Source organism: Syngnathoides biaculeatus, chromosome 17, assembly GCF_019802595.1.
Source record: "Syngnathoides biaculeatus isolate LvHL_M chromosome 17, ASM1980259v1, whole genome shotgun sequence".
NCBI classification, from domain to species: Eukaryota; Metazoa; Chordata; class Actinopteri; order Syngnathiformes; family Syngnathidae; genus Syngnathoides; species Syngnathoides biaculeatus.
Window position 1 is genome coordinate 19,477,435 of NC_084656.1, and position 27,029 is coordinate 19,504,463.

The following is a 27,029-nucleotide window of genomic DNA, read 5'->3' on the forward strand; positions in this document are numbered from 1 at the left end:
TACTTTTGACTCAAACCTGACTTTGTAAAGACTCCAACTCGCCCTTTATTGTACCGATTCCGTCCGGGTAATGTGGTCTTGACTCCAAACACTCGTCCCCGTGCAGTCATGCATCTTTTCAATCTTCAGTCCATTCTCCCACATTCTGTCAAGCTTCCAGGTTGAAGAGCAGACCAGCTTGAAGTCATTGCCGCCTCGTCTCCGCGTTTGTTTCTTATCCAGCACTTTTGGAGGGGAAAAACTCCGCCGTTGACTCTTAAACAGCAGATGCAGGTAACCCACGCGCTCCCTTTGTTAATGGGAACCAGAGCGGACTTTGCATAACACCGCGGGGCTATGGAGCTAAATCCTCAATGAGAACCTTCACAAAATACGTAGACCGACGCTCCTCCCTATGAGTTTCACTTCAAATAAAGGGTATACGTGAGGAGCTACAGTCACCAGAACGGCACTCGGTAGAGCACAGAAACCCCCAACCAAGGGTGGGCTAGACCCAGGACCGGTGGTCATTCAACGGTAGAGGCCAGACAATCCCTCAAGCCAAAACAAATCATGCGTGACTTGTCGACTGCCACACGCGATCAGGTTTTTAACTGCAGTTTCATTCAGTTCTAAGTGGAACGAAACGGTCAGCAGTGAAGACAAATGTCTGGCTCCGCCACCAAAATCTTTCTGGTCCAAGCGCTGCCACTTTAAACACACACAAGGTCCAAGAGGCACTCAAAGTGTGCGGTAGACCTCAAAATGGCGCCTGGCCATGAACACTCTCACTTGACATGCCAGGCCCGCCACGTAAGAGTCGTTCGGCCCCATTAGCTGTGCCAGGGGCCAACGGTGGGGGTTTTTTGATCACTCCGGGGGTCACCCATTAGTCTTGATCCCTCCCCGGGGTCCATCCCCAGGAGTGAAGTTGTTGACGTGATTAGAGTCTGTAGGTTCCAAAACATTGCTATTAAAAAAAGTCCAGTATATTAAAGAAATCATCATAATTTTTCCCTTTATAAACCTGTTCTCGGACCATTAAGGTTTTGGTCTTGAATCCTTAATGTAGCCAGTTTTCACAACATGTCTTGGGAATGTCGGAGGGAACCCAAGTGAGATTTGAACACACTTGACATTCAGCGCCGGACAGACACGTAAACCACTAGCACACTGTGCTGCCTGTATTTTATGATCCATCCATCAGTTTTCTGGACCATTTGTCCTCATCGGGATCACGTGGCCCAGGATGCTTAATGGGTGACGGGCGGACTCCACCCGGGATTGGATAAACTCACATTAACAGAGGTCGGTGCACCCTAGACTGGCGCATTACGTGCATGTTTTCGCAATGTGGGTGGAAAACCCACATGGGACTCGAACCCAGAACATCTCGACTACGAGGCAGACATCCTAACCGGTGCTCACCTGAACAATTGTGTTTTCATAATTTCTCCACGATGGGAGTACACATGTATTATTGTTGTACCTGTTATTTACACAAATTAATCATGTAATAGTCAAAACTGGATATTTTTACATATTAATCACTCAACTTGCTGCTTTGAACGAGCGACCGCGTCCATTTTGCACTTGGTACACACCCACTCCCAGGCACCCTTCTTACCTTCTCGCTGTCCCTCCTAAAAGGTCCAAATGTTTGTGGGGGAAAGTGTCGCCGCTCCGTCGTCCGCGTTGTGTGGATAAGAGTCGCCGAGCGGAGTCAAACCGCCGCCGCCGCCGCTTTTGGGTCGGTTCTGCGAGCCTGTCAGCTGCTGTCTTTTTTTTTTTCCTGCTGCAACAGCGACAACCTATGGCGACTGGGGGAAGTGCAAGTAAAGTCAATTATACAGAATATGAATTTACTGGTCCCCTGGACACAAAAAGGCATAACTGCAATTTATTGAGAGGTGTATTATTACATATTGCATCCACTAAGATGGCAGCACTCATTCATGACATTTGATAATTACAGATAAATATTTAATTTGCATAAAATAATCATTTAAGGAGCCACTGATGGGAAGTGGTGTGACAGCAGAGATTAAAAATATTCAAAAATATATAAACAAAATAGCTAAATTATAAGTTATATTTATTTTGATCTTTTGCAATAGTGTAGAAATACATTTTAAAATATTGATATATATATATATTTTTTTTATTGACAATTTTGATCACCTTTAAGTCCTGGTTTTGCCGAACTTGACTACCGTAGATCTCGGCCCCCTTAAAACCTTTTTCGCACGGTTCCTGTCATAACTCTGCAGAGGGGCGGGTTAGACTCGACGACGGGAATTTCGCACCCCTGCGGAGGGTTTTCAAAATATTATAATGATATTAATACCAGAAATGCGTTCAATGAATTGATTTCGATGACAGGTGTTCACATACTGTGTTTATCAATGTAATACAGCCAAAATCCACAACTGCATCTTAAATTCTTGGTCTCGGTTCCTTCCACTCCCTGGTTTTGGACTCGGTCTCGGCTCCTGAGGGTCTTGGTCTTCCTGGACCCCCTAATAAACTTTCAATTTGTATGGTTAAGAGTTTGCTTTCTTTTTGCTACACAGGACCAGATGTGAAACAAGAAAAAAAAAATAACGCACACAATATTACATAAAACTGTTTTTATTCCGCACATGAAACATGGCAGCTTCGGGGTGAATATATTATAATTGTCTTATGTTAATACAACAAATGATTCCTGGAAAAAATGGTGAATATTTAGAACAAAACCATATGAAAATATGGGATAGTTATCAATTCCAATAAAGAAACGGGCAATACAATCCATTACTTGATTAAATAACATTTAAAATGGAAAAATATATTATAAAATACTACAAAAAAAAAAATACATAATCAGGGATTTTATCTGAAATAAACGATGCTTAGATGTTTAGTCTAATACCAGTTGTGCGTACAGTTATTATGTATCTTGTATTGTTCATAATCGAAGAGAAATCCCGTCATTCTGACCCCTGAGAGGCTGGACACCCTGTTGCGTGGGACCCCGACATGCCCCCCCAGCCCAACGTGAACGTCAAAACAAAGAACCATATGAAAAGGGCTGGCCGACTCCTAAAACGCAAATATTAAACCGCGCGAAATTGAAAAGCAGCAAAAACAAAAACAACAAAAAAAAAAACAATAGACCCACTACGATTCAACCGGTATACGCGTACATGTTAGCTAACTTTAAATATGCAGCAGTTGACTGTCATATGAATATGGAGATTGTTGGAAAATGTGAAAGGGGCTGTGGCGGAATGTGTGTGTGGGGAGTCAGATGTTGACAGTGTGGGCATGTTTCTTGCACAAAGGCTTGTCCTTCTTGGAGAAGAAGGGTTGACCTTCCAGGTTGGCGGTGCACACCTGAGGAGAGACCGACACGTGCACCACGTTGAGCGTCTTAAAAGTCTCAAATATTTGGGTTAGTAGCAGTAGCGGTTAGTACTTTTGTCATTTTCTTGCCCGCTTGTCCTCACAAGGGTCGCGGGGAGAGCCGGAGCCGATCCCAGCTGTCGACGGGCAGGAGGCGGGGTCGACCTTGAACTGGTCGCCAGCCAATCGCAGAATTGAATTCTAGATTTGTATTACTCCATATTTGCCATTTGGGATCTCCAGAGCGCCATCTTTCTACTTTCCTTGTCAGGAAAACACATCACAAAATGTTTTTTTTTTTTGCCATAAATTTTTTTGGGGGGCATTACCAGCGTTTCTTCGGTATATTACTACGGAAGCATATTACGGTCACACCCAAAAAAAAAAAAGTCTATCATATTATAACGTGATATGTCTCACGTTATAATGTGGATGTTTCTTGTTATAACATGTTTCACATGTTTTAATGTGGTTAATTACATGTTATACTGTGAATTATTTCATGTTATAACGTGAAAAGTTTCACATTATAACGTAATTCATTTCATGTTGTCGTGTGAAAGTTTCATGTTACAACATGATATGGTCTACACTATAACGTGATTCGTTTTATGTTATAATGTAGATTCATTTCACGTTCCAACGTAGAAAATAATAGATAAATTTCACCCCTCTCCACCCCGCCCCCCCAAAAGGCAATTCTTCCGGTTCGGCTACATGACTTCATGTCCTTGCTCCATGCGTAAGAGGCAATCTTCGGGTACACCACAACTCCGTAAAAAGATCACCACATCCATGTTTTCAGAGTCCACTTCCAGCTGTGTCTTCCTGGATAACACCCCGGAAGGATGTGAGTGACCAACAAGTTGACGGCAACTTTTCAGGTTATAGGGTTGACAGGTTTTACCATATGTTTCACGTTATAATGTGATAAATTACACGTTATAACGTAGTTCATTTCACGTTATAACATGAAACGTTTCATGTTATAATGTGAAATAAATTGTGCTATAACATGAAATGATTCACATTATAATGTGTAATTAACCACACAACACATATCACGTTATAACGTGATAGCGGCTTCCGTAATATTACTCTTCTACACCATAGTGACTTCAAGGGAAGTTGATTAACAACAATTTACAAAGTGACATCCCGCGGTGTCTTCTAAACAATCCCATATAGCAAATGAGGAGTCATAAACGGTCAAATATTTGAGATGACGGAGAATATATCGGAGGAAAATTGGAGATTTTGCTTGGTGCGAATAAAAACGAGGGTACGGCTGACGGGGGAACTCCAAAGTGTTCGGCACTTACCGCGCAGACGAAGCAGGTGTCGTGCCAGGTGAATCCTAAAGCCTCCAAGAACTTGTCGCCCGCCTCGATAGGGAAGTCGCAGCCGTGGCAGTTCGTGCCAAACAGTTTGTAGTAGTCTGGGAGAGGAAATTGTGATTGCTTTAAAAAAAAAGTAGCACACATAACACTACGTATCGGTGGCCTATCTATCGAAGTACCCATTTCACAGTATGGCTGCCCGTCCTCCATGTGGAACATGTTGCCCCGGATTGGCTGCTGACAGGCCGAGCAGACAAAACAGGAAACGTGCCAGGTCTGCTTCAAGGCGTTCATGATCTCCTGTGAACCAACACAGGCGAGAAGTCAGTACGATGGCACGAAACGGCGAAATAAGGAAACATTTATCGTCGTAACTCACCCCCAGGATTTTCTGCTGGCAGAGGGCGCAGGTGGGAGCGAAGAACTGCTCGTAGCAGTGCTCGCAGTACACCTGGCCCTTCTCCTCCACGAAGCCGCGGTCCGCCAGGGAGGAGTGGCAGTGGGCGCAGTTGAATTCCTCAGGGTGCCAGGACATGCCCATGGCCACGAGGAAGGGCCCCCTGTGAAGAACGGGAACCCCAACAACGTACACGAGTTGCGTCAGACCGTAATCGCAAAACCGACCCTGACTGGACCAAAAAAAAAAATCACACGAGGCTTGTATAAATTATAAACTACCGTAATTCCCGGCCTACACAGCGCACCTGGTTATAAGCCTCACATTTGTAAAGGAAATACCATTTGGTACATGCATACACCGCAGCTGTGTAAAAGAAAGAAAGTACACAAGAACGGTACAGAGTTTAACGCTAGTGTGCTCACGCTAACGGTGCCGTGCTGACACGAGCACCGCACTAACATTAAATCTAACGCTAGCACCGTGCTAACACTAGCACCGCGCTAACATGGCCAATTAAAAACAAAACATACAGGTAAAAATTACTCAGACACGGCAGTAGCACGCTAGCGCAGCGCTAACTGGGCCGGACGGGTAAAAGCCACTTCCTCGGCACATATATTCCACCGGTCTCACTTTTACCTTTTCCGCTCGCGTGCCCACTTGCGGCCGTTAGGGAAAAAAATGCATCACGTCATAAACCGCAGGGTGGAAAGCATGTGAAAAAAGTCGCCGCTCATAGGCCGGAAATTACGGCACATTTATGGTTACAATTTCCTTGATTTTCATCAAAACAAGGGACCACTGTACATCTTTTGCCACCGGTCCGGGGAGTTTCCTGACGCGGCTCGCGCGATGCGTTTCAATACCTGATCACGTTATTGCACTTGTTGCACATGGGCGTGCGGGTCCCGGCAGGGATGTGCTCGGCTCTCTGCACCACCGAGTTGAGGTCCTGGGGATGCGGCTGCGGGATGGGCCGGTCTGGGCCTTTGGGAGGCGGGTTGCTGACCTTGCCAAAAGAAGGCGCTGCGCCGCTTTTGGGGAAACCTAAAACAAGATGGGGGACGGGGAAGAAGTTTTTAAAAAGTAGCCGGTGAATGAATCCCACTTCTTTCTCCTCTTTGGGGTTAGCGCTAAAGGTCGGGCTACGGCTGAGGCGGTTAGCAGTTGTCAGAAGATGAAAGCGAAATATATGACAATCTCCCGTCTTCCCTCGCATGATTTATGAGACATCTGGACCTCGCAGAGCAACACCACCCTTCACAGAAACGAGACCCATTCCCCCCCACCCCCCACCCCCCCACCGAGGCTTTAAAAAAAAAAAAAAAAAAAAAAAACATTCCCGCAGTCAGTACGGACACCTGTGAAAATAACGTCCCGGCTTTCGCTTCACAACAAATTGTAAGGGATGCACTGTGTTCCCTCTCCTCTTTCCCTGAGCAAAAACATTTCCAGGATGGAGGCTGGCGGGAAATGGAACGAGACCCGCCGCCGCCGAGGATCATTGTGAGCAAACGTCGGAGAAGTCCAAAAACGAGCATTGTTTTCGGTAACGATTCGATAAATAACAAAGAGGGGGCATTTTCTTGTGTTTTGGAAAAACGGGCACTGAAATTGACACCGAAGATTGATGACTTATTGATGAAAATCTTGAGACACATAACAATTCCGCAGAAAATATACAATCCGTTTTGTGTCCCAAAGCTTTTGTTTACTTACCCGCATAAAGAATGTGTACTTGTGCTACGCGCTAATGCTAACACTGCGCTAACAGGGCCAGTTAAAAAAAAAAACGTACCGGTAAAAATCACTGAGACACGGCCGTAACATGCTAGCGAAGCGCTAACAGGGTCGGACCGGTAAAATTTACTTCCTCGGCACATGTACTCCACCGGTCTCACTCTTACATTTTCCGCTCGAGTGCCCCCTTGTGGCCATTAGGAAAAAATGCACCAATTAGCCGCATTACCGCATGAAAAAATCCATCTATCTATCTATCTATCTATCTATCTATCTATCTATCTATCTATCTATCTATCTATCTATCTATCTATCTATCTATCCATCAATCATGGTCTATCTAGTATCGTTTTACATCTATCTATCTAGTATCGTTTTACATCTATCTATCTATCTATCTATCTATCTATCTATCTATCTATCATCTATCTATCTATCTATCTATCTATCTATCTATCTATCTATCTATCTATCTATCCATCCATCAGTCATGGTCTATCTAGTATCGTTTTACATCTATCTATCTAGTATCGTTTTACATCTATCTATCTAGTATCGTTTTACATCTATCTATCTATCTATCTATCTATCTATCTATCTATCTATCTATCCATCCATCAGTCATGGTCTGTCTAGTATCGTTTTACATCTATCTATCCATCTATCTATCTATCCATCCATCCATCCATCCATCCATCCATCCATCCATCCATCATCCATCCATCCATCCAATCATCGTCTCTGTCTAGTATCGTTTTACATCTATCTATCTATCTATCTATCTATCTATCTATCTATCTATCTATCTATCTATCTATCTATCTATCTATCTATCTATCTATCTATCTATCTATCTATCTATCTATCTATCTATCTATCTATCTATCTATCTATCTATCTCTAAATATTGTCACAGCTAAAAATGACCAGGGTGGCTATGCTATTCGGCTAACGATGTATTTGGCCTGAAATCCATATGAAAAACACGCAAGAGAGCCGCCTTCAATCCGATTCCGAGCCGAACATCACACTGGGTGCGCTTACATATCTTCAAAGCGTATCACAATTGAAGCCTCAGCCAGATAAAAGCGTCGGGGCGACTTTGAACGCCACCGCCGTTCCTCATGCGCGGGGGGTAAATTTGTTCCACCGAGAGTTCTTATCTGTGACAAAGTTGCTTGGCTGAGCGCGGGGATGGAGGGGGCGTTGGTCAGGGGGAGGGGGGAGCGGGGAGCCCCCCCAATAAAGGAATAGTGTCATTGCAGGCAGGCTGCGTGAGCGAGATAAGCAGCGACGAGTCAGCGTGAGACGACAACAAAACGAATCACAGCGGGTGCCGCGTCTTTGTCTGCTCACAAGTATCTCTGTTTGATTACGGCTCCATTTTTCTTTTTTTTTTATATATATACAAAAGGATTATTAGACGGATTCCAAAGCATGTTTGAAGTTTTTAGTATCTGGCATTCTCTTCTGGAACTCATCTGCATTCTTTCGACTACTAGAGAGCAAAAAGGACCTCTGCCGAGGGCCAAACGATCTTGTCTGGGATCGGCAACAAATTCTACAAACTCAATTATATAAATACTGTCTAACCCTATGTCTGAATTTTGTCATTAAGAGTTATGTATTATTCTGAAAAAGAAAGTCAAGAAAATAGCACCAAGACTTTAATCAAGACTTCAAACAAACCCTAACTAGCGTCAACATCAAATTGCCACCTTTTTTACGTGATTTACTGTCATTTCAACCTACAAGCCGCCACTTTTTTCACACGCTTTGAACCCTGCGGTTTTTGCGGCGCTAGCGTTAGTGCGGCGCTAGCATTAGCGCACCTGGTTGTAAGCCTCAATACACGGAAAGAGTTTAACGCGAGCCCCGCGCTACCATTAAGCTTTCTGTGTACCGAGGCTTATAACCAGGTGCGCTCTGTAGGCTGGGAATTATGGTAATACTCATATAAAGGGGATTATGATAGCAAAACCATTTGCAAATACATCTTTCAATCCTCTAATACGGAAAAAATATGAATTGTGAGTAACAAATGCAAAACTAAATTCGCAAATCTGTCAATACGTTCATAAATTCAAAATTAGATTTACAAATCTGTCAGGAGAACGACAAATGTATCACAAATGCGTGAGGACAGTCACAAATGGGTACAATACGTATGGAGATGCGTCTGTTTCCCCTCGCTATACTTATCACACCACCAGAGGGCGCAAGCAGCATAGCCGCAGCTGCAAGACAAAAAAGCAAACTTGTTTCCTTGTTACTGGAAATTTTGATTTTCTTGGGGAATAGCGCGTACAACAGCGGCACGGTGGAGCAGCTGGAAAGCGTTGGCCTCACAGTTCTGAGGACCTGGGTTCAACCCCGGCCCCGGCTGTGTGGAGTTTGCATGTTCTCGCTGTACCTGGGTGGGTTTTCCTCAGGCACTCTGCTTTCCTCCCACGTCCCCAAAACATGCAACATCAATTGGAGACTCTAAATTGCCCCTAGGTGTGATTGTGCCTGTTTGTCTCGATGCGCCCTGCGATTGGCTGGCGACCAGTTCAGGGTGTACCCCGCCTCCTGCCCGTTGACGGCTGGTATAGGCTTCCGGCGCTCCTCGCGACCCTTGTGAGGATAAGCGGCTAAGAAAATGGACGGATTGACCACTGACAACACGCCAAATTACAAACATAATATAACGTTTATGTATTTACTGCGCGCCAACCATGGATTGTGATTGTTTTAAATATACAATACGGTGACCATGTCGCGTTCATATTTCAATTTTTTTTTTGCGGATCAAAGAAAATCCCTCAAAACTACCTGACGCTCTAAACTTTCAACATAATAATTTTTATTTCCAGCAGTAAATTGTCTTTGCAACACAGAAATTGTATATAAAACCTTCCTGGCAGCACACCCTTAAAAAGCAAGTTATGAGTAATACAAACAAAACTTTCACGCCATGGATTGCATAACATTTACTGAGTCATATTGAAGGCGTGTGCTGACATAAAGCGGAGTACGTGTTAAGATGGCAAAGTGGGGGCTGCGGCCTCCCTCGGCAGCCGCTCCACGAGGGGCCTCGCTACGTTAGCAACAATTAGCGGACCCCCCGCCGAGGTCCGGGGAGAGTCCGCGGCGTAAATAAACAAATGCGTTCTTAATTTCACAGTGTATTTAACTAAAAAGGGATCTGGAGGGAAGCCAATAATCGGACCTCATTAAGGAGTATTTTTTTTTTCAATAGAGGCCATAATCTTTACAAGTCTTTGTGCAGTGAATTAAACCTGCTGGGAATGTTATGGATAGCCGGGTTGGAAGTGCAACAGCACCCTCTGTAGGAAAGAAGGACTAACTACACTTTGTTTAGTCTCGAGCACGGGTGTCAAACTCGTTTTTCCTCGCGGGCCACAATGCGGTTCCGGTTTCCCTCGGAGGGCCGTTATGACTGTGAAACAATACAAATATTTAATCGTCTCATCGGATTTACATCATCCATTTTTTTTTTATTTACTTTTGGAATCAGAAATCCAGGGTAATTTGTTTTTTAACTATTCATGTTTGGCAACACAAAAATGCTTACAATATCTCAACTTTATCACATATAATAAATGACAATTTGAAATTTTTGTCCAAATTTTTAAGAGAATAATTGACACGAGATTTGGCTTCGCGGGCCACGTAAAATCACGTGGGCGAGCCAGGATCTGGCCCCATGGCCTTGAGTTTGACACCTGTGTTTGAGCAGTGGTTCCCATTTTTTTTTAAAACACGTGACATTTTATTAAAAGAATATCTACATTTATGATTGTACGACACTGTAACATTCTACATATTTTGAACACGATGCTTGAATATTAGAAAAGCCTAAATGAAATAAATATGAGTATATTGCACATAAAAGTTGAAGAGTACTCTTACATCTTAAACATGATATACAACTGAAATGTAACCAAAAAGTAAAGAAGTTTAAATCGGTTGCATGCATATGTACAAATTTAGCGCCTTGAGATACGAGTGAGGCGACTTGGGAGTTTTTTTGTGCTTTCACTTGTGAGCCGTCAACTAAACTCAAATCAGTTCACAACAAGCAGTTTTTCGGCACATGGTGAACAATTTTTCTGAAGAGGCTTTGAGCTCTTTAACGCCAATCCCAGTCGAGGTTTACTGGCCAACTAAATATTAAAAAAAGATTATTACATATTCTGCATGTAAAACAACTTCATAATTTTGCTTTCGTCTGCTGGATTAATACTAATACATATTGGAAAACGCCAATTAAGGGATCACAGTTAGCAACCATCACCACAGTGTCATAAAGCAGTTTAAATTTCACAATATTTTCCACACAGTTCAGTTCAACAGTATTCAAAGCATACGTTCTTTATCTTCTGCAAAGAACTTTTATCCTCTGTGGCTGCTCCATATATAACCGTATCTCTGTATTATGCTGCCCCCGGTGGCCAACATTCACACAGAATGTCCAATTCTTGACATTCACTTCAATTCTGTCATGACTATATGTTTTTTTTTTTTTTGAAGTGCAATATTATAGAGTTCTATTTTTCTTGAGAAAACGATATATTTTGAGTTGGTCACAGAAGAAACAAAGTTTGCGAAAGAGCGGCGTAGAGTACCTGACGGCGCCTCCGGCTGGTAGGAAGCCTTGCTCTGGGCCGCGGGGCTCTTAAAAGCGGGTGGAGCAGCCGCGACGTTTCCGTTCCTCGGAGGCGGAACTTTGGAGTATGTTTTCGCCGTGGCCGAGCTGTGCGCACTGCCCACGGTTTTATCCACGGCATCGCTGGGGGGTTAAGAACACGCTCAGAATAAATCGGATCGGACATTCTCGCACATGCAAGGTTCAGCTCGGTCCAAAACCTTCCCTTTTAAAATACTTTTTTTTTTTTTTTTTGGGGGGGGGGGGGGTCACATCTTGGTAAAAAACTGCTGTCAATTCCTTTTTGAGACGTGCAGGTTCGGAATGACATGCACTGAATCTTTTTAAAAATGACACGAGATATATATAGCGAGGGATTGAAGTGTCAATAAAAATTATAAAATACGAGTGCGCTTCCATTTTTTTTCCGCATTCATGTTTGTTTATATTCTGCAAAATCAACATTACAGTAAACCTTAAAAATTGAATCAAGGCAACTAAGATGCCTTTTCATCTGTTCTTTTTTTGTTTGTTTCCTCGTTTTTCTAGGCTAACGGTATCTAGAGTGGATAAGTCTACACACCCCTGGCCAAATTCCATGTTTTCATGCGGGACAAAAAAAAAAAACTGAGGCCAAAATAAATAATTTCAAAAAAAAATCCCATGAATAATGTGACCCAAAACTTGTGCAAATTGTTTTGTTTTTTTTTGTCCAGGAGGGAATTTACAAATAACCCACTGAAATAAATTGTGGTTGCACAAATGTTCACACCCTCCTATAACAGGGATGCTGCGGTGTTCAGAATAAACCAATGACATAACCATTTCCCGACAACTTTGGGGATTTTTTTTTTTTAATATTTTCTCTTAAAATCAGTTTTAATACAATCGAGAATATGAGTCACATTAATGGTGGAAAAAAGTTGAGAAAAAAAGGATCTTGGTGTCATTTTTTACATTGCAAAACGCTGGCATTTGAGCAAGCGTGTGTACATTTTTAATATCCACTGTATAAAATTGTCATATAATAGATTATGCCTGAGCATGGCCTCACAGTGCATCATGTCATGTAAAATATTGTACTAAATAATGTGAATTGTTTTTAAAAAAATGTAAAATTAATTTCAAAACCATGTCTGAAAGTGAGATCATCTCATATTAAAAATAGTGACACTATACACCACATCTTGCAAAAGTTCTTAACTACATTACAATAATTGTCTTATTAATTGTGATCTCTTATTATAAACTATGTTATTAACAAAAAAACCTGACTATACAATGCCATGTCAGTAAGAATGGGAATGATGACTCACTATAAATTGTCAAATTAAAAATCTCTTATGTCATATTGGAAATGTCATCTTACTAAACATATAGAAGTTTCAGGCTAAATCACGTCAAAATAAAATTGAAAAAGTCACACAGCCATCGAGAGGGAAGAAAAGATGAAGCCACGGCAACACAAAAGAAGAAATAAGTTTATTGAGAGGAATTCATAAAGAATTGACAGTTATAGACGACGAGTGCAGAAGATAAAAGAGAAAAACGGATGCAGGGGAATTCAACAGGAAGTGACGTCAAGTGTGAAGAGGAAGTGAAAAATAGCATAACAAAGAATATATGCTTAACACGCTCCCGATACAAACAAAATATTCATTCGTTATAATAATTAGATTGTTTATCGGAGACTGAAAATAACATTTATCAATTGTATCACGCTTGTATGCAAATAAATAAAACACCAACTCCAAACGTGGGCCCGGCTACAAGTTCAGCACTTTTGCCGAGACGCCGTGATGCCAATCCCTGAGCCGGTTGTACTTTTGCTCTACCACTTCCGGGTCCAACCTGTTGGCCCTGATGCGTTCGTCCGAAAGAAAAGAGGGAAAGCGAGAAAAGAGAGGAGGGTGATTGGCGAGGGGAAAAAGGAGAGAAACGAAAGAGGAGCCGAGGACGTGATGATGTCATCGGAGTGATTCTTGCCTGTTTCGTTGCTTTTGGATGCGAACGCAAATGATCTGTGCTGATTTTGGCAATTCCGCTTTGATTACATTTTCGGTCAGTGACACGTTGATGGCTTTTGGCGGTCGGCTACAAGGGAAGGTTCCGATTTAAAAAAAAAAAAAAAAAAAAAAATGTAAAGACAAATACTCCCTCCAATTCCGGAGGGATTTCTCGCAAAATGAAATTAAATCAGGCGAGATGCACTCAGATGGACCGTGAGATGGGAATACCGGGATAAAAAAAGATACTTACTTCTTTCCGTTGTTATCCGCAGCTTCCTCTGCAAAAAAGAAACCAATAAATGTCATTTTACCGATTATTACTTGACTTAAATTCTAAGGGGACTCCGAACATACATCCAGGGTCCAAATCCTTGTCACATTAGACTGGATTTACGCTGAATATTTTAAGCGACACGTCCCCCCCACATGTGTTATCGCAGCATAAAGAGGAAATGAAAGGCGGCGAATTGGATATCCTCAGATAAGAATCAAAATCTGAGATCCAATCATTCATTTTCTTCGCCGCTTATCCTCACGAGGGTCGCGGGGAGTGCTGGAGTCTATCCCAGCTGTCGACGGGCAGGAGGCGGGGTACACCCTGAACTGGTCGCCAGCCAATCGCAGGGCACATGGAGACAAACAGCCGCACTCGCAATCACACCTTGGGGCAATTTGGAGTGTCCAATTAATGTTGCGTGTTTTTTGGGATGTGGGAGGAAACCGGAGTGCCCACCCGGAGAAAACCCACGCAGGCACGGGAAGAATATGCGAACTCCACAGAGACGGGTCCGGGATCGAACCCGGGACCTCAGAACTGTGAGGCCAACGGTTTTCCAACTGAGCCACCGTCCCGCCATAGACAAACATAAAGAAGTAACCGGCATCATGTCATATAAGACTCAATATTTGTATGACTCCATATTTGCCATCTGGGATCTCCAGAGCACCATTCTTGCTATTTTCGCAGTCAGGAAAAACATCACAAAATGTTGTTTTTTGCCAGTGTTTTTTTTTGGGCATTACCAGCATTTGTTTGCTGTATAACTACGGAAGCGTATCGCTGCCACACACCCAAAAAAATTGATATATTTCACGTTATAATGTGGATGTTTCATGTTATAACATATGTTTCACATTATAATGTGGTTAATTACACGTTATAATGTGAATCATTTCATGTTATAACGTGAAAGGTTTCACAATATAATGTGAAAAGTTTCACATTATGACGTAATTCATTTCATGTTATAGTGCAAAAGTTTCATGTTATAACATCATATGCTCTACGTTATAACGTGATTCGCGTTATGATTTAACGTATACTCGTTTCACGTTATAACGTAGAAAATAATAAATAAATAAATAAATTGAATGGGGTACTTGGACCTGGAGTGTAAATCCAACCTTAAAAAAGACGCAACCGAAAGAAAAACGTTAGAGGTCCGATTGCGATGAGGCGTCCCGCTCACCGTTCTCGGTGCCGGTGAGCTGGGCCAGGATCCGGAAGGAGCGGGACTGGGACATTCCTGTCCTGGGGTGCCAGTCCTCCGTGTCTTCAATCAGCCGCTTCTTGCTGGCTTCACTCAGGGCGGACGCGTGGTTCGAGTCTGACGCTTTCCTGTGCAGTCATTTGAAATTTGCATGAGCACAGCTGGCTATTATAATATTTCTCCCGACGACATAAACATGCTGCAATGAGCGTCCACACTACTAATTGCGCTATATTACATGCATATTGATATTTATTAACATCAGTGATATGGAATTCCAGTTACAGGATATCTGCAGGTGTGAATCCAAATTCAAGACCTTTCCTTTACTAAATATGAGCTCGTTAAGTTCTGTAAAATCAAACTGAGTATTTTTTTTATGATTTAGACCTGCAGATACGCTGCATTATTAAAAAAAATAAGGGACAAAGGCAGTATCCCACCACAAGATGGCGATAGTGCTTTATAATGTGTGCCACTTTTCACTCTCAAAGCAAAGCGTACACCTGCACAAACTCATGAGATGCCAGACGAGAACCGCCTAAAAATTTAATAATTTTTAACTGAATTGCAACACCTTTCTCATGAGCAGCACGGTGGAGTTAGGTTGGGTCACGTCAGTGGCTCATAAGCAAGAGGTTCTTGGTTTGAACCTCTTTTTTTATTTACATGACGCTATCTCTCTGCTTTTGTGGGTTTTTTTTTTTTTTCCAGAAAATTTCTCCCAAATGCCCCCAAAGACATGCATGTTAGCTTTCTTCAAGTATTTATTAACTGTTACATGCACGCAGCGTGTTAAAAATATCACGTCTGAGCCAGACGAACAAAAGTCGTGACACGTCTGGCTGCTCTTAACAGAAGCGGCGCTTGCGTGGGCCCTAAATAAACGCAACACTAAGAAACAGATGGAGCAAGTAGTGTGCGAGTCCCATCGCCTGGCTGCACGGTACCGACCACTATACAGTACAGTATATCAAAGCTCAACGAATTACCGTAATTTCCGGCCTATAAATCGCTTTTTTTTCCCCACACGCTTTCCACCCTGCGGCTTATGCGGTGATGCAGCTAACTTGTGCATTTTTTTCCTAACGGCCGCAAGGGGGCACTCGAGCGGAAAAGTGAGACCGGCGGAATGTATGTGCCGAGGAAGTGGCTTTTACCGGTATTTTTTTTTTTTAACAGGCCTTGTTAGCGCTGTGCTAGCGTGTTGCTGCTGCATTATTGCCGTGTCTTATGGATTTTTACCGGTAGGTTTTTTTTTTAACTGGCCCTGTTAGTGCTGCGCTAGCGTTAGCACCGCGCTACTGTGTTGCTGCAGTGTTATTACTGCATCTTAGTGATTTAGATATGTTTTTTTTTTAACTGACCCTGTGCTACCGTGTTCCTACTGTGTAGCTGCTGCGGCTGTTTTATTGGGGATTTTTTTTCTTTTTTTTTACAGCCCTGTTCGTGCTACCATGTTGTTGCTATGTTAAACTTAAGCTAAGGTATTAAAACTTTGAAAACTCCGTGTACCAACTTCCTTTGTAAATATCTGGTGATTCAATGCGGGCACTTGCGGGTTTTACACAGGTGCAGCTTATGCATGTACCAAATGGTATTTCCTTTACAAACGTACTGCGTGAGGCTTATAATCAGGTGCGCTCTGTAGGCCTGAAATTACTGTAAATGTCATGCTCCACCCACAATAAATACTACATAGGAGAAAAAGCTTTGCAAATCACGTGTCAACCATCTGTTTGAGGACACCCGCTTCTAACTGGGGCTCATTTGGACAAATTCCCTAGTCGGAGTTTGTATGTGACATTTGCCCAAAATGGCTGATTTTCTGTTCAATTTGGAGCACAAGATTTGTGTGGAACTGATGTCGGGGGGGATCATTTTTTCCAACTTCACATGACTCCCTGAATGGTGATCAAAGTTTTAGTACTCGCTCCGGCAACAAAAATCTTTAATGATTTAGCGTTACCCATCTAAAATAATCTAAACTGGAGGAATTCCCCGCTTGTCCACCAAAGCACAACCCTCGGAATTTGCTCAAGATGGCTGGCGCAAAGCAAAATGGCTGACTTCATGACATGGAAACTGAAGACTTTTGTCCGCCCCGCTTCGATCGGCAATTTTGTATCGATTGGCGGAAGGCAAATGTTTTTCTAAACTTATCTAAATAACAGTTAAACTGAGACACTCACATAGACAAAAAAAAAAAAGTATGCCGAGACCACCAAAATGTGTTCCAAACCAAATATCCGTGTTAACTAAGGAGAGCTGGCAGACTTCATTTATCTGAGGAGCATAAACAGTGATGACCAGAAAGACTTCCAACCCTGTGGTGACGCCACCACTTGTGAATGTCATCAAACAGATATTAGATTGCGATCCGTTTACGCGGTCCAAATACACCGGCGGGCTTCTAAATACGTGCGCGCACACACACACACACTCACCCACACAAAAAAAAGTGCAAACATGCTGCTGTTAATCATAAACCACATCGGACGTGTGGGAAGTTACTGTACGAGATCAATGATCAGTCACGGGACTAACTTGTCTGAATCTCCTCCCACCTGCGGGCAAAGAAAAGGACAGAATTGGAAACGCTGGAGGCGAGTCGGGGGCGCAGATTGTGCGTTTGGGGAAAGGAAAAGGCCCTTCTGAGAAAATGTGAACATAGGGGGAAAAAAAAAAAACAACAACAACAAAACATGCACACATGCAGCAACAGATGGCCATTGAGCTGAAAATAAATAAAACGATGAATGGAACAAACTAATTTTTTTTTCCCCGATGCGGATATGATGATATTTGTTTTGATATATGGATTTTTACCCGAAAAGTGTGCCTGCCCACTTGAAAGCTGTGGTCGTGGGACACCAGACAAAAAAAAAAAAAAACATGAAAAACTCACTCACCCAAAAATACACAGCTGAGGTTTCATATTTGATATTTGAACCTAAAAGGGTGCACGCTGACTTTTCCGCCTCGGTATTAACGTTCATGCCGAATGACTCAAATCCATTGCTACGTATTTCTATATTTCGAGAGCTTTATTCTCACGGCAAGGTCAAAACAACCTCATCTGCTGTTCACTAACACAGAACAAAGGATGGTCCAAGGACTTCAAAATCCTTGAAATGAATCACAACAGGGGCGCTCATCCAGACTTTAAAATATTTGTATTGTCGTTGGACTCTAACGGTAACATCTGCTTCATACACGATAAAAACTGTAATTAAACTGTAATATTATATAGAAAAATTTAAGACCTTTGCTTCACTAAGGCAGGGAACCCGCATACCAATAATATGATCAAAGTCATCAAAGGCACAATTCTCAGATGTATGAAAAATTGTGGTGTGGGGGGGGTTGTGTTCTCTAACCTGGCTGAATTCAATAAGTTTCAACAATAAATATTCATTTATGTGGGGCCTACTGCCCCCATCTACGGCAATTTCATAATTTACACACCCCAAAAAATATTTCCCAATGCAATGTGTTATTTTTATGCACGATTTACAGATTTATAAGGTCAAAGGTAGTTTGGGAACTAATCTATTCGTGCTTTTGAACCCTCAACTGCCCAAGAAGTCTCATAAAACGTCTTCCCTTGCCTGTGGGAGCCACGCAGCATTCAGTTGCCTCGAGAATTAAAGTCAAAATGTTTTTTTTTTGGATAGTGACAAGTGAAAATAGTTTGTTTTGATGCATCCAAGTAGGGCTATTTTGTCAAAAAAAAAAGAAAAAAACAATAGCTTTATTGTTTCATCACTGACGGCTCTTAAGACTGGTTGGATTTAATCAATGACAGTGAAATAATTTTCTATATTTAATACAGTTGTTGATTTCGCCTCGCCAAGTGGGGTGCCAATTATTAAAAAAAAAAAAAGTCAATATGTTTAAAATACATGTACTCTGCATAAGAACAGTAACATATGGGCCATGAAACAAAGTACTGAACAAATGGATTAAACTTTCTGTATACAAAAGTTATTGCTAATATATCACCCCGATATTTCGGAGTATTGTCTGGAAGTAAATATTTGCCACCAGGATTTGGACTTGAAATGGCACAGAAAATAGGATTTGAATTTGAAATGTAAAGTTTTTTAATAAGTGTATTTCAGTGTAACTTTTCAATGTTAGCAATTCAACCGGCTACAATTCGCTGTCTGAAATTCACAGTCTGTGCCAACAAGCAGGGTTACTTCAGGTCAGGACCGAGCACCCAGCCAATCGCAGTTACGCTTTCTTAGTCACATGACGTAACATACTAAGAAAGCGTAACTGGATTGGCTGGCTGTTTGGTTCTGACCTGAAGTACCGTATTTTCCGCACTATAAGGCGCATCTAAAAGCCTTTAATTTTCTCAAAAGCCGACGGTGCGCCTTATAATCCAGTGCGGCTTATATATGGATCAATGTTGAGCCTTTAGTGCAGCTCCATCTAACGGATGCGTAACGTAACTCCAGCCTCTACTGTAGCGTCTATTCTATGCGCCTTATAATGCGGTGCGCCTTATATATGGAAAAAGTTTTACAATATGCCATTCATTGGAGGTGCGCCTTATAATGCGGTGCGGCTTATAGTGCGGAAAATATGGTGTCCCTGCTTGGTGGCACATAAAGTGAATTTTTGACTTTAATTTGAATTGTTAGCATTGAAAAGTTACACTGAAATACAACAATTGAAAATGTGATCACTTTACATTTCAAATTCAAATCCTGTTTTCTGTGGAATTTCAAATCCAAATCCTGGTGGCACTTATTAACTTTCACAGTATTGTCTTCATGTGCTTGTCCACAGAGTCTGACTCAATTCTTGGAAAAAAAAAAAAATCTTTACAGACATTATTTATTAGGGTAGTATTAAACCCACTACAGAGACTGAAGGAGAGTCCAGTCACTCCCGCGTGTTCCTAAAAGAAGTTGCCAAGATTGGCTTCAATCAAAAAAAAAAAAAAAAAAAAAACGAACGCCAAAGGAGCGGCGAGGTAGCATGAAGTCCAGACTGTGTTCTACTGCCAGGACCAAATACCCCCGCAGAATACTTCAACAAGACGTGCATTGTGCCTTGCGAGGAAACATTGGCGGTGATTGATGTGTTTGGAAAAAGGGGAAATGGGAGCGTGACGCCAGACAAAAACGAAGTAGCATGTTTTATTTTCTCCGGTAGCGTAACATGTGGCCTCTTAACCACAGCTGTCACTAAAACCCCCAACTAAAGTACGCTTAAGCGGGGTAACACGTGCACCAATTTTTAAGATGTGAAGTGATTCTTATGATCTGCGCAAAAAACAAAACAAAACAGAAAAATCAGTTGTGCGTGCTTAATGCTCTTATACTGTGCGGTGTACTGGAGATGACTAACGCGGCACCACAGATATTAACGATTTAGGTCATAGTTACCGAGAGTCACATGTGAGAGGCGTCATGGTGCCACATGGCATCCAATACATAGAAGAAAGACTCTTCTTCTTGTTCTTTTCGTTTCGGCTTGTCCCAATTCGGGGTCGCCACAGTGTGTCATCTTTTTCCGTCTAAGCCTATCTCGTGCATCTTCCTCTCAAACACCAACTGTCCTCATGTCCTCCCTCATAACATCCATCAACCTTTTCTTTGGTCTTCCTCTCGTTCTCTTCCCTGGTAGCTCCATCCTTACCACCCTCCTACCAATTTCCTCACCCTCTCACCTCTGGACATGTCCAAATTATCTAAGTCTGCTCTCTCGAACCTTGTCTCCAAAACCTCCAACTTTGGCTGTCCCTCTCATGAGCTCATTTCTAATCCTATCCAACCCGCTCACTCCGAGCGAGAACCTCAACATCTTCATTTCTCCTCCTTCTGGACTGACGACGGTGTGAAATCCGAACTACTCCACCTTAGACCTAACCGGGCAACCTTTGCAAGGCTGTCCTTGTTGTCTACTGCAATCCAATCCTTCGGAAAGAACTGGATCCTTGTATATTGCAGCTCCCTTTCCCTATTCTGCAGCCACCAGAAAATCCATCACTATGGAAATAAAGCTCAAGATCAGAAAAAGTAGAGACACCGATGAACTTCACTCGTTTGACCGTTGTCCCAATTATTCAAGCCAAAGCCCGTATTTTAGCGCATGTGAAGGGTTCTGTTCCCATGTCGGATACAGCGATCACAAAACAAGGTTCTTTGATACTTGTCGAGATGGCGAGGCTGCTTCCGTTATGAATTGAGGACCAGATTCCTTGGCAATAGCCAAGCGTAGCCTCCCCTTCCTCTTCTCCATCCACCTCTCAGCAGTCATGGTAACTACAGCATTTCATTTTTTATTTCAATGTAGTTGAAATTCTGACTTTAACGGCGAAATCCGACTTAGAAGGAAATTTGAGTTACATTACCAGCACGGAACTCGTTCATAATGAGCTCATTTCTCATCCTACCCAACCTGTTCACTCCAAGCGAGAACCTCAACATCTTCATTTCCGGCACCTCCAGTTCTGGTTCCTGTTGGTTCTTCAGTGCCACCGTCTCTAATCCTGACATCATGGCTGGCCTCACCACTGTTTTATACACTTTGCCCTTCATCCTAGCAGAGACTCTTCTGTCAAATAAGACACCAGACACCTTCCGGCAACTGTTCCACCCCGGTTGGACCAGTTTCTTCACTTCCTTACCACACTCACCATTGCTCTGTATTGTTGACCAAGTATTTGAAGTCATCCACCCTCGCCATCTCTTCTCCCTGGAGCTTCACTCTGCCCCACTCATTCACACACATATACTCTGTTTTACTTTGGCTAATCTTCATTCCTCTCCTTTCTGGTGCGTGCCTCCATCTTTCTAATAGTTCCTCCGCCTGCTCCCTGCGTTCACTGCAGATCACAATATCGTCTGCGAACATCATGGTCCAAGGGGATTCCAGTCTAACTTCGTCTGTCAGTCTATCCATTACCGCCGCAGAAAAAGTAGAAGAAGCTAGGATAACTGTTAGCTCAGTCATTTTGATTGTGATGAATGACTCGTGAGGGACATTATACAAAACTCATCATAATCAGTTGCTTAATTATTTGGCTGTCATTTCATATCACCTCACAATTGCAGCCTGTCGTGAGGCAGAATGCCGTGTTGACCGTAAACATGAGGATTTACCGTAGTAAATAACGAACACTTCCATTTGTTCCGAGCCGGGGTGGGAAGAAGAAAAATATATATTAACAAGATAATAAGTCTGGGTAATTTTGAGAGACATCTGATGATCTGGCCTTTGCTGAGTTTGATCACAAGTGAGGGAAATGGTCACATTTGCGGTGATTGTTGGTATGCGGTACACCGTCACGGATGTTGTCGTTGTCTACCACAAACGGGGAACACGCAATGAGGCTGTGATTGACAGTACCTACCCGTTGAAATGCTCCGACAGCCCCTGGCTCTCCAGGAGGCCTCGCCTTTGCCCCATGGCCACCTCGCAGGCGTTGTTGTTGGAGTAGAGATTGATGGGGGAGTTATAGACGGAGGGCTGAGGCACAGTGGGGTGGGAGGGAGGGGCCGTCACTCTGGCGGGAGAGGACGAGTTGGAGGAGGAGGACGACGGGGAGCTTATGGCGGAGCGAGCGGGACTAGTTTGGGGAGACGGAAACGATTCTGACGTGGTGAGGGCGGACTTGATCGGGAAGGGAGGGTGCTGTGGTTGAGAGAGAGGTTGAGCCGGGGTGAAAGCTGACGATTCGGAGGGGATGAAGGCCACCTTGGGGGCGGCCGGGGCAGAGGAAAGCGACGGCGAGCCTCTGTCGCCCCCGAACGGTCGGGCTGTTTTGTTGTATGCGGGAGCCGCCTGACTTGATGGCTTCGTGTATGTGGTGCTCGGAGCCGTGTGGGTGATTGGGACGGGCTTAATGATTTCTTGAGGTTCAACCTGGATCCGGGTGGGGGGACACACACCATGCAGTAAATGCAAACACGCAACAAAACTGCGGTAATGCACGTGAAAGTGGCATTCACAGGCAACCATCACATCAAACTCAAAAGTTGTGATCATATTCAAAGGGCACATATTATGGAAAAGTGACTTTAAATAACCAAATCGGGTTTGATCTACTAGATCTGGGGGGGGGGGGGGATCCAATAACTTGGCTCAGTTGACCTCAAAAAAAGTTTGGCACAAAGTTTCTAACTCGAAGCGCCACCAGTACCAAACAAAAAGTTCCGTCCTGAACCATGTTTGCAGGGCCAGAACCCATGTTTCGTACTGACATTTATTGCGGACAAACGCAGTGTAAAAATAAACACTGGCAAAAATGAGTGTCTGTTAGTGATTTCTAAAACAGATGTGTAAAATACATATAACAGATATGCGTGATCTGAATGGTAGTTAGCATATTTGACCAAAAATGCTCATCGCTAGCATGTGAACGCTAACTGCAATGGCTAACCGTGTAGCGGTTAGCATTTCGCTTTTTCAAATTCTCTACACTGGATGAGGTTCAAGAGTCACTTTCAAGCAAGGACCGAATTGAAAAATATGCATAATATGTCTCCTTTAAATAAAAGATTTACTTGTGACACAATACAATGTGGCTCCTCGCGGTCAGTTGAGCATGCAAAGCACACCAACGTTATCAACTCAGAAGGGCACATGTTTACCGTGCGTGAAGATGAATTTAAGCTAATATTTGACAGCGTACCTTAGACCCTCCTTGGGCAGCACCCGAGGCTCTGTGAAAACAACAAAAAAATGAAAATAAGCATTTTCTCTCAATAAACAAAGGACAAAATGCATTAACCGTGGTTGAAATTCTTCTTTGAAATAGAGTTCTGATTGTTTTTTTTTTTTTTTTTTGTGGATTAGTCACCCATGAAGTACATCTCATACCAAGGTTATAAAACCACTGTCAAATTACTACAAATTGCACTTGGTTTTGTACAAATAATCACACAGGACCAAATGAGCAATGTTTTGGAACCTGGAAATGACAACAAAGTGACTAAGCAAGGCTATTTCCCATCCTTGTAGCTACAGTACGGTTCTCCTCCCACGCTGCTATATCGGGAAAACAGTCAACAGTCTCATGCATTTCCGTTACGACACGGGCTTATTAGGGAGCCTCACCCTCGGGCCAGAAGTTGATGTCACTCGTGTGCGCACCTCGACTTACTGTTTCCACTTAGCGGTTAATAAAGACAAAGCTGATTTTCCAGCGTGCCTACGGACCAACACCACGCTGGGCCAAAGAAAACAGCAAAGGGCGTCGAGATCAAACGGCACATTCCGTCAGGAAGATGATGCGTACGTGACATCAGCGGCCCAAAGTGGCGGAGCTGGTCGGATTCACACCCTATCTGCTTTTTCTCAGCGCAAAGTGAACAAACAGGAATAGGGGTGGTCCCGTGAACATCTGCTCAAGCGAGCCTCCTCTGCTTTCTGTCTCTCTGATTTGACGGCTCGGACCCGACTGGATCAAGTATCCGCGTGGACGTACTGTACTTTAGCAAGGGAGATGGATCACGTGTATGGAAATGGCAAATATTACATTATGCGATGATGTATTGTCACTATTCATATAGTTAATGTGTATTACAGATCATCATTTGCTATTTTTGAGGATTTAAGAGTCAAACCTGATAATTTATGACAGGTGGGAATTTTCCCAAGAAATTTCACACAATTGCTACGTGTATAGACCAGAGGTGTACCGATTTTGACAACAGGAGCTTTACAATAGCCACGACATACGACGTTTTGAAGTTACGAACCGCGTTGAACCAACTGAGACTTCGCGACCAGTCATCAAGCAGTCTGAAGTTGCTGCTAGCTACTCGCGCCGGAGGGCTAGCATGGGGTGGCGATGGCGTCCTGTTCGCCCGGTGCCTCGCTACATTTGTTGCGCCTGAGTGCGGACGGTGGAGACACTGTAGCATAAATAGCACAAAACATTACAAAATGCATTTTTCCGGGTTGTCGGAATAGCTTGATGACGAATTGTACACGACAGAAATAGAAATGCGGCAAGTAATTATCAATAAGGACGTGACAATTACGCCGACTTACACCTAACAGGATGGCTCCAAGCTACTTGCATCATTGGGCTGGTTTTGTGAGCTAGCCCCACTCAACACGTTTCGACTAACATACAAATTTGGTCATTCCAACTGTAATGGCGGCGGTTCTGCACTCTAATTTTTGTGTTTTTGATTCAATTCAACAACATTTTCATCTTTTGGAACTGGTGCAGTCCAATTCAATTTAAATACAACAATTCAATACGGCACTTTTTTTCCCTACGTTTGTTTTTATTCCCAAAAACTGACAGTCCGATGACGTCACATCAAGGGAGAGTGAGTCAAGCGACAATTAACGTGACTCCCTTGGCTGGTTAACTCGTTTTTGTCGTGGGCCACATTGTACTTACGGTTTCCCTCAAAGGGCCATCATGGCTGAGAAACGATAAAACTCTTTAACTGCCCCATCATATTTACACATGAAACCTATGAACTAATTTTGGAGTCAGAAATCAAGGGTAATGGGTTTTTCCAACTATTATTGTTTGGCAACACAAAAATGCTTGTAATACCTCAACGTTATCATTTAGGATATGACAATTTGAAATTTTGGTACAGATTTGAACAAAAAAAAAAAACTAACAATGAAAGTTGGCACACATGATTCACCTTCGCGGGCCACGTAAAATCATGCGGCGGCCCCGATCTGGCCCCCGGGCCTTGAGTTTGACACCTGTGCTACAGCCAAACAAGCATTGCCTCACGTTTACATAACTGAAGGAAACTAACATGAATTTTTTTTTTTTCAATGTGGGAAGAAGCCTTGAGAGAACTCATCCAAGCACATGGAGACCATCATATCGATACAGCTCGCTAAGGATCGATCGGTGCGGCTGCACGGTCGGAATATAAATTGATAGATCGATTAATCGATACACTGCTAGCTAACAGAAGTTGATTAAAATGTCATAATGCAATCATATCTTTTGTTTATGATTGCAAACAAACTGCACAGTACACTTCTACACCCTTAGCAAGCATGGGGAAAACCCATTTAACATGTTCAGACACATTGCTGTCAAAAGTCATTATTGATTATGTTTCCATAGGGTCTTATTACATTGGATCTGTTGAGCTGTTAGCTAATAAGATCCATGGATTTGTACTAAAAAAACAAAGTGTAGGCATTTGGTTCAAATTGTGCCGTCCTAAGGACCACTTTTCCTTGCCTTAATAGCTCGATTATGTGACTCGATAAGAGGGGCATGACAGCTAAGAGACGTTAAGTGGTCTTCATCAACCTTGACTTCTCCGCGAACCAGTTCCGTCACGCACATGCACACATGTGGACGAATAGATATCATGGAGGAAAGACTGGGAAGGTTAAACGGAGGAATAAGCCTTGAGGGGATAAAGGCAGCATTTCCATCCTGTCGGCGTCTCACCGAGCGCCAAGAGAAATACTCCGGAATGTGGCATTTTGACTGGATGATGGAGAGGCTCGCAGAAGCACGACTCCAGTTGATAGTCGACTGATTTAAGGGGAACCTCATGCAGCTCTGGCTTCAAACATCTGCCACTGTCAATTAGCTTCGATCAACTGGCACATTTTCTACGTGTTAAACAAAGGGACTCGGTATGGATCTCGCACGATATGCGGCCGCGTAGAATTCACACATGCTTCTAATGTCAAGCGGGGCTTTCATTATTCCCAAATCTTGCTCAACCAGTCGCAGCCTTCATATCTGCAGTTGATAAAGCGTGGTTCAATGCTGGGGAAATCCTTAGCTTCTAGACTTCGCCATGCCATGAAACAAAGTAGAACAGCCAAGGAAAACCAAGAAGTGGCTCCATAAGAAGCATATCAAGGTTCTGGCGTGGCCTAGCCAGTCTCCAGACCTAAACCCAATAGAAAATCTTCGGAGGGAGCTGAAACTCCACGTTTCTCAGAGACGGCCCAGAAACCTGTCCGATCTAGAGAAAATCTGTGTGGAGGAGTGGGCCAAAATCCCTCCTGCAGTGTGTGCAAACCTGGTGAACAACTACAGGAAACGTTTCACCT

At 43.0% G+C, this 27,029-nt stretch overlaps 2 protein-coding genes across 4 annotated transcripts in view; both read right to left on the reverse strand.

Moving 5' to 3' along the window:
- Positions 1 to 1,764, reverse strand: part of bmpr1bb (bone morphogenetic protein receptor, type IBb) — a 44,445-nt gene extending 42,681 nt beyond the window's left edge. Inside the window, exon 1 of one of the 2 annotated variants that reach the window (XM_061801298.1) lies at positions 1,607 to 1,764. The gene's annotated coding sequence lies outside the window, so the exon portion shown is untranslated. The remainder of the gene's footprint in view (positions 1 to 1,606) is intronic. The other variant, XM_061801299.1, reaches the window with a different exon arrangement.
- An 848-nt stretch (positions 1,765 to 2,612) lies between these two features.
- The window catches only part of pdlim5b (PDZ and LIM domain 5b), a 52,899-nt gene continuing 28,482 nt past the window's right edge, over positions 2,613 to 27,029 (reverse strand). The window contains exons 1-11 of one of the 2 annotated variants that reach the window (XM_061801004.1): positions 24,722 to 25,196; positions 23,653 to 23,683; positions 22,372 to 22,883; positions 14,976 to 15,124; positions 13,757 to 13,784; positions 11,478 to 11,641; positions 5,973 to 6,153; positions 5,086 to 5,266; positions 4,886 to 5,006; positions 4,689 to 4,804; positions 2,613 to 3,357 (exon numbers count right to left, since the gene is read on the reverse strand). In XM_061801004.1, the coding sequence (XP_061656988.1) occupies positions 3,268 to 3,357; positions 4,689 to 4,804; positions 4,886 to 5,006; positions 5,086 to 5,266; positions 5,973 to 6,153; positions 11,478 to 11,641; positions 13,757 to 13,784; positions 14,976 to 15,124; positions 22,372 to 22,883; positions 23,653 to 23,683; positions 24,722 to 24,756 (1,608 nt within the window). In that variant the 5' untranslated portion in view covers positions 24,757 to 25,196 and the 3' untranslated portion in view covers positions 2,613 to 3,267. Of the gene's footprint in view, positions 3,358 to 4,688; positions 4,805 to 4,885; positions 5,007 to 5,085; positions 5,267 to 5,972; positions 6,154 to 11,477; positions 11,642 to 13,756; positions 13,785 to 14,975; positions 15,125 to 22,371; positions 22,884 to 23,652; positions 23,684 to 24,721; positions 25,197 to 27,029 lie in introns of those variants that run through there. The other variant, XM_061801003.1, reaches the window with a different exon arrangement.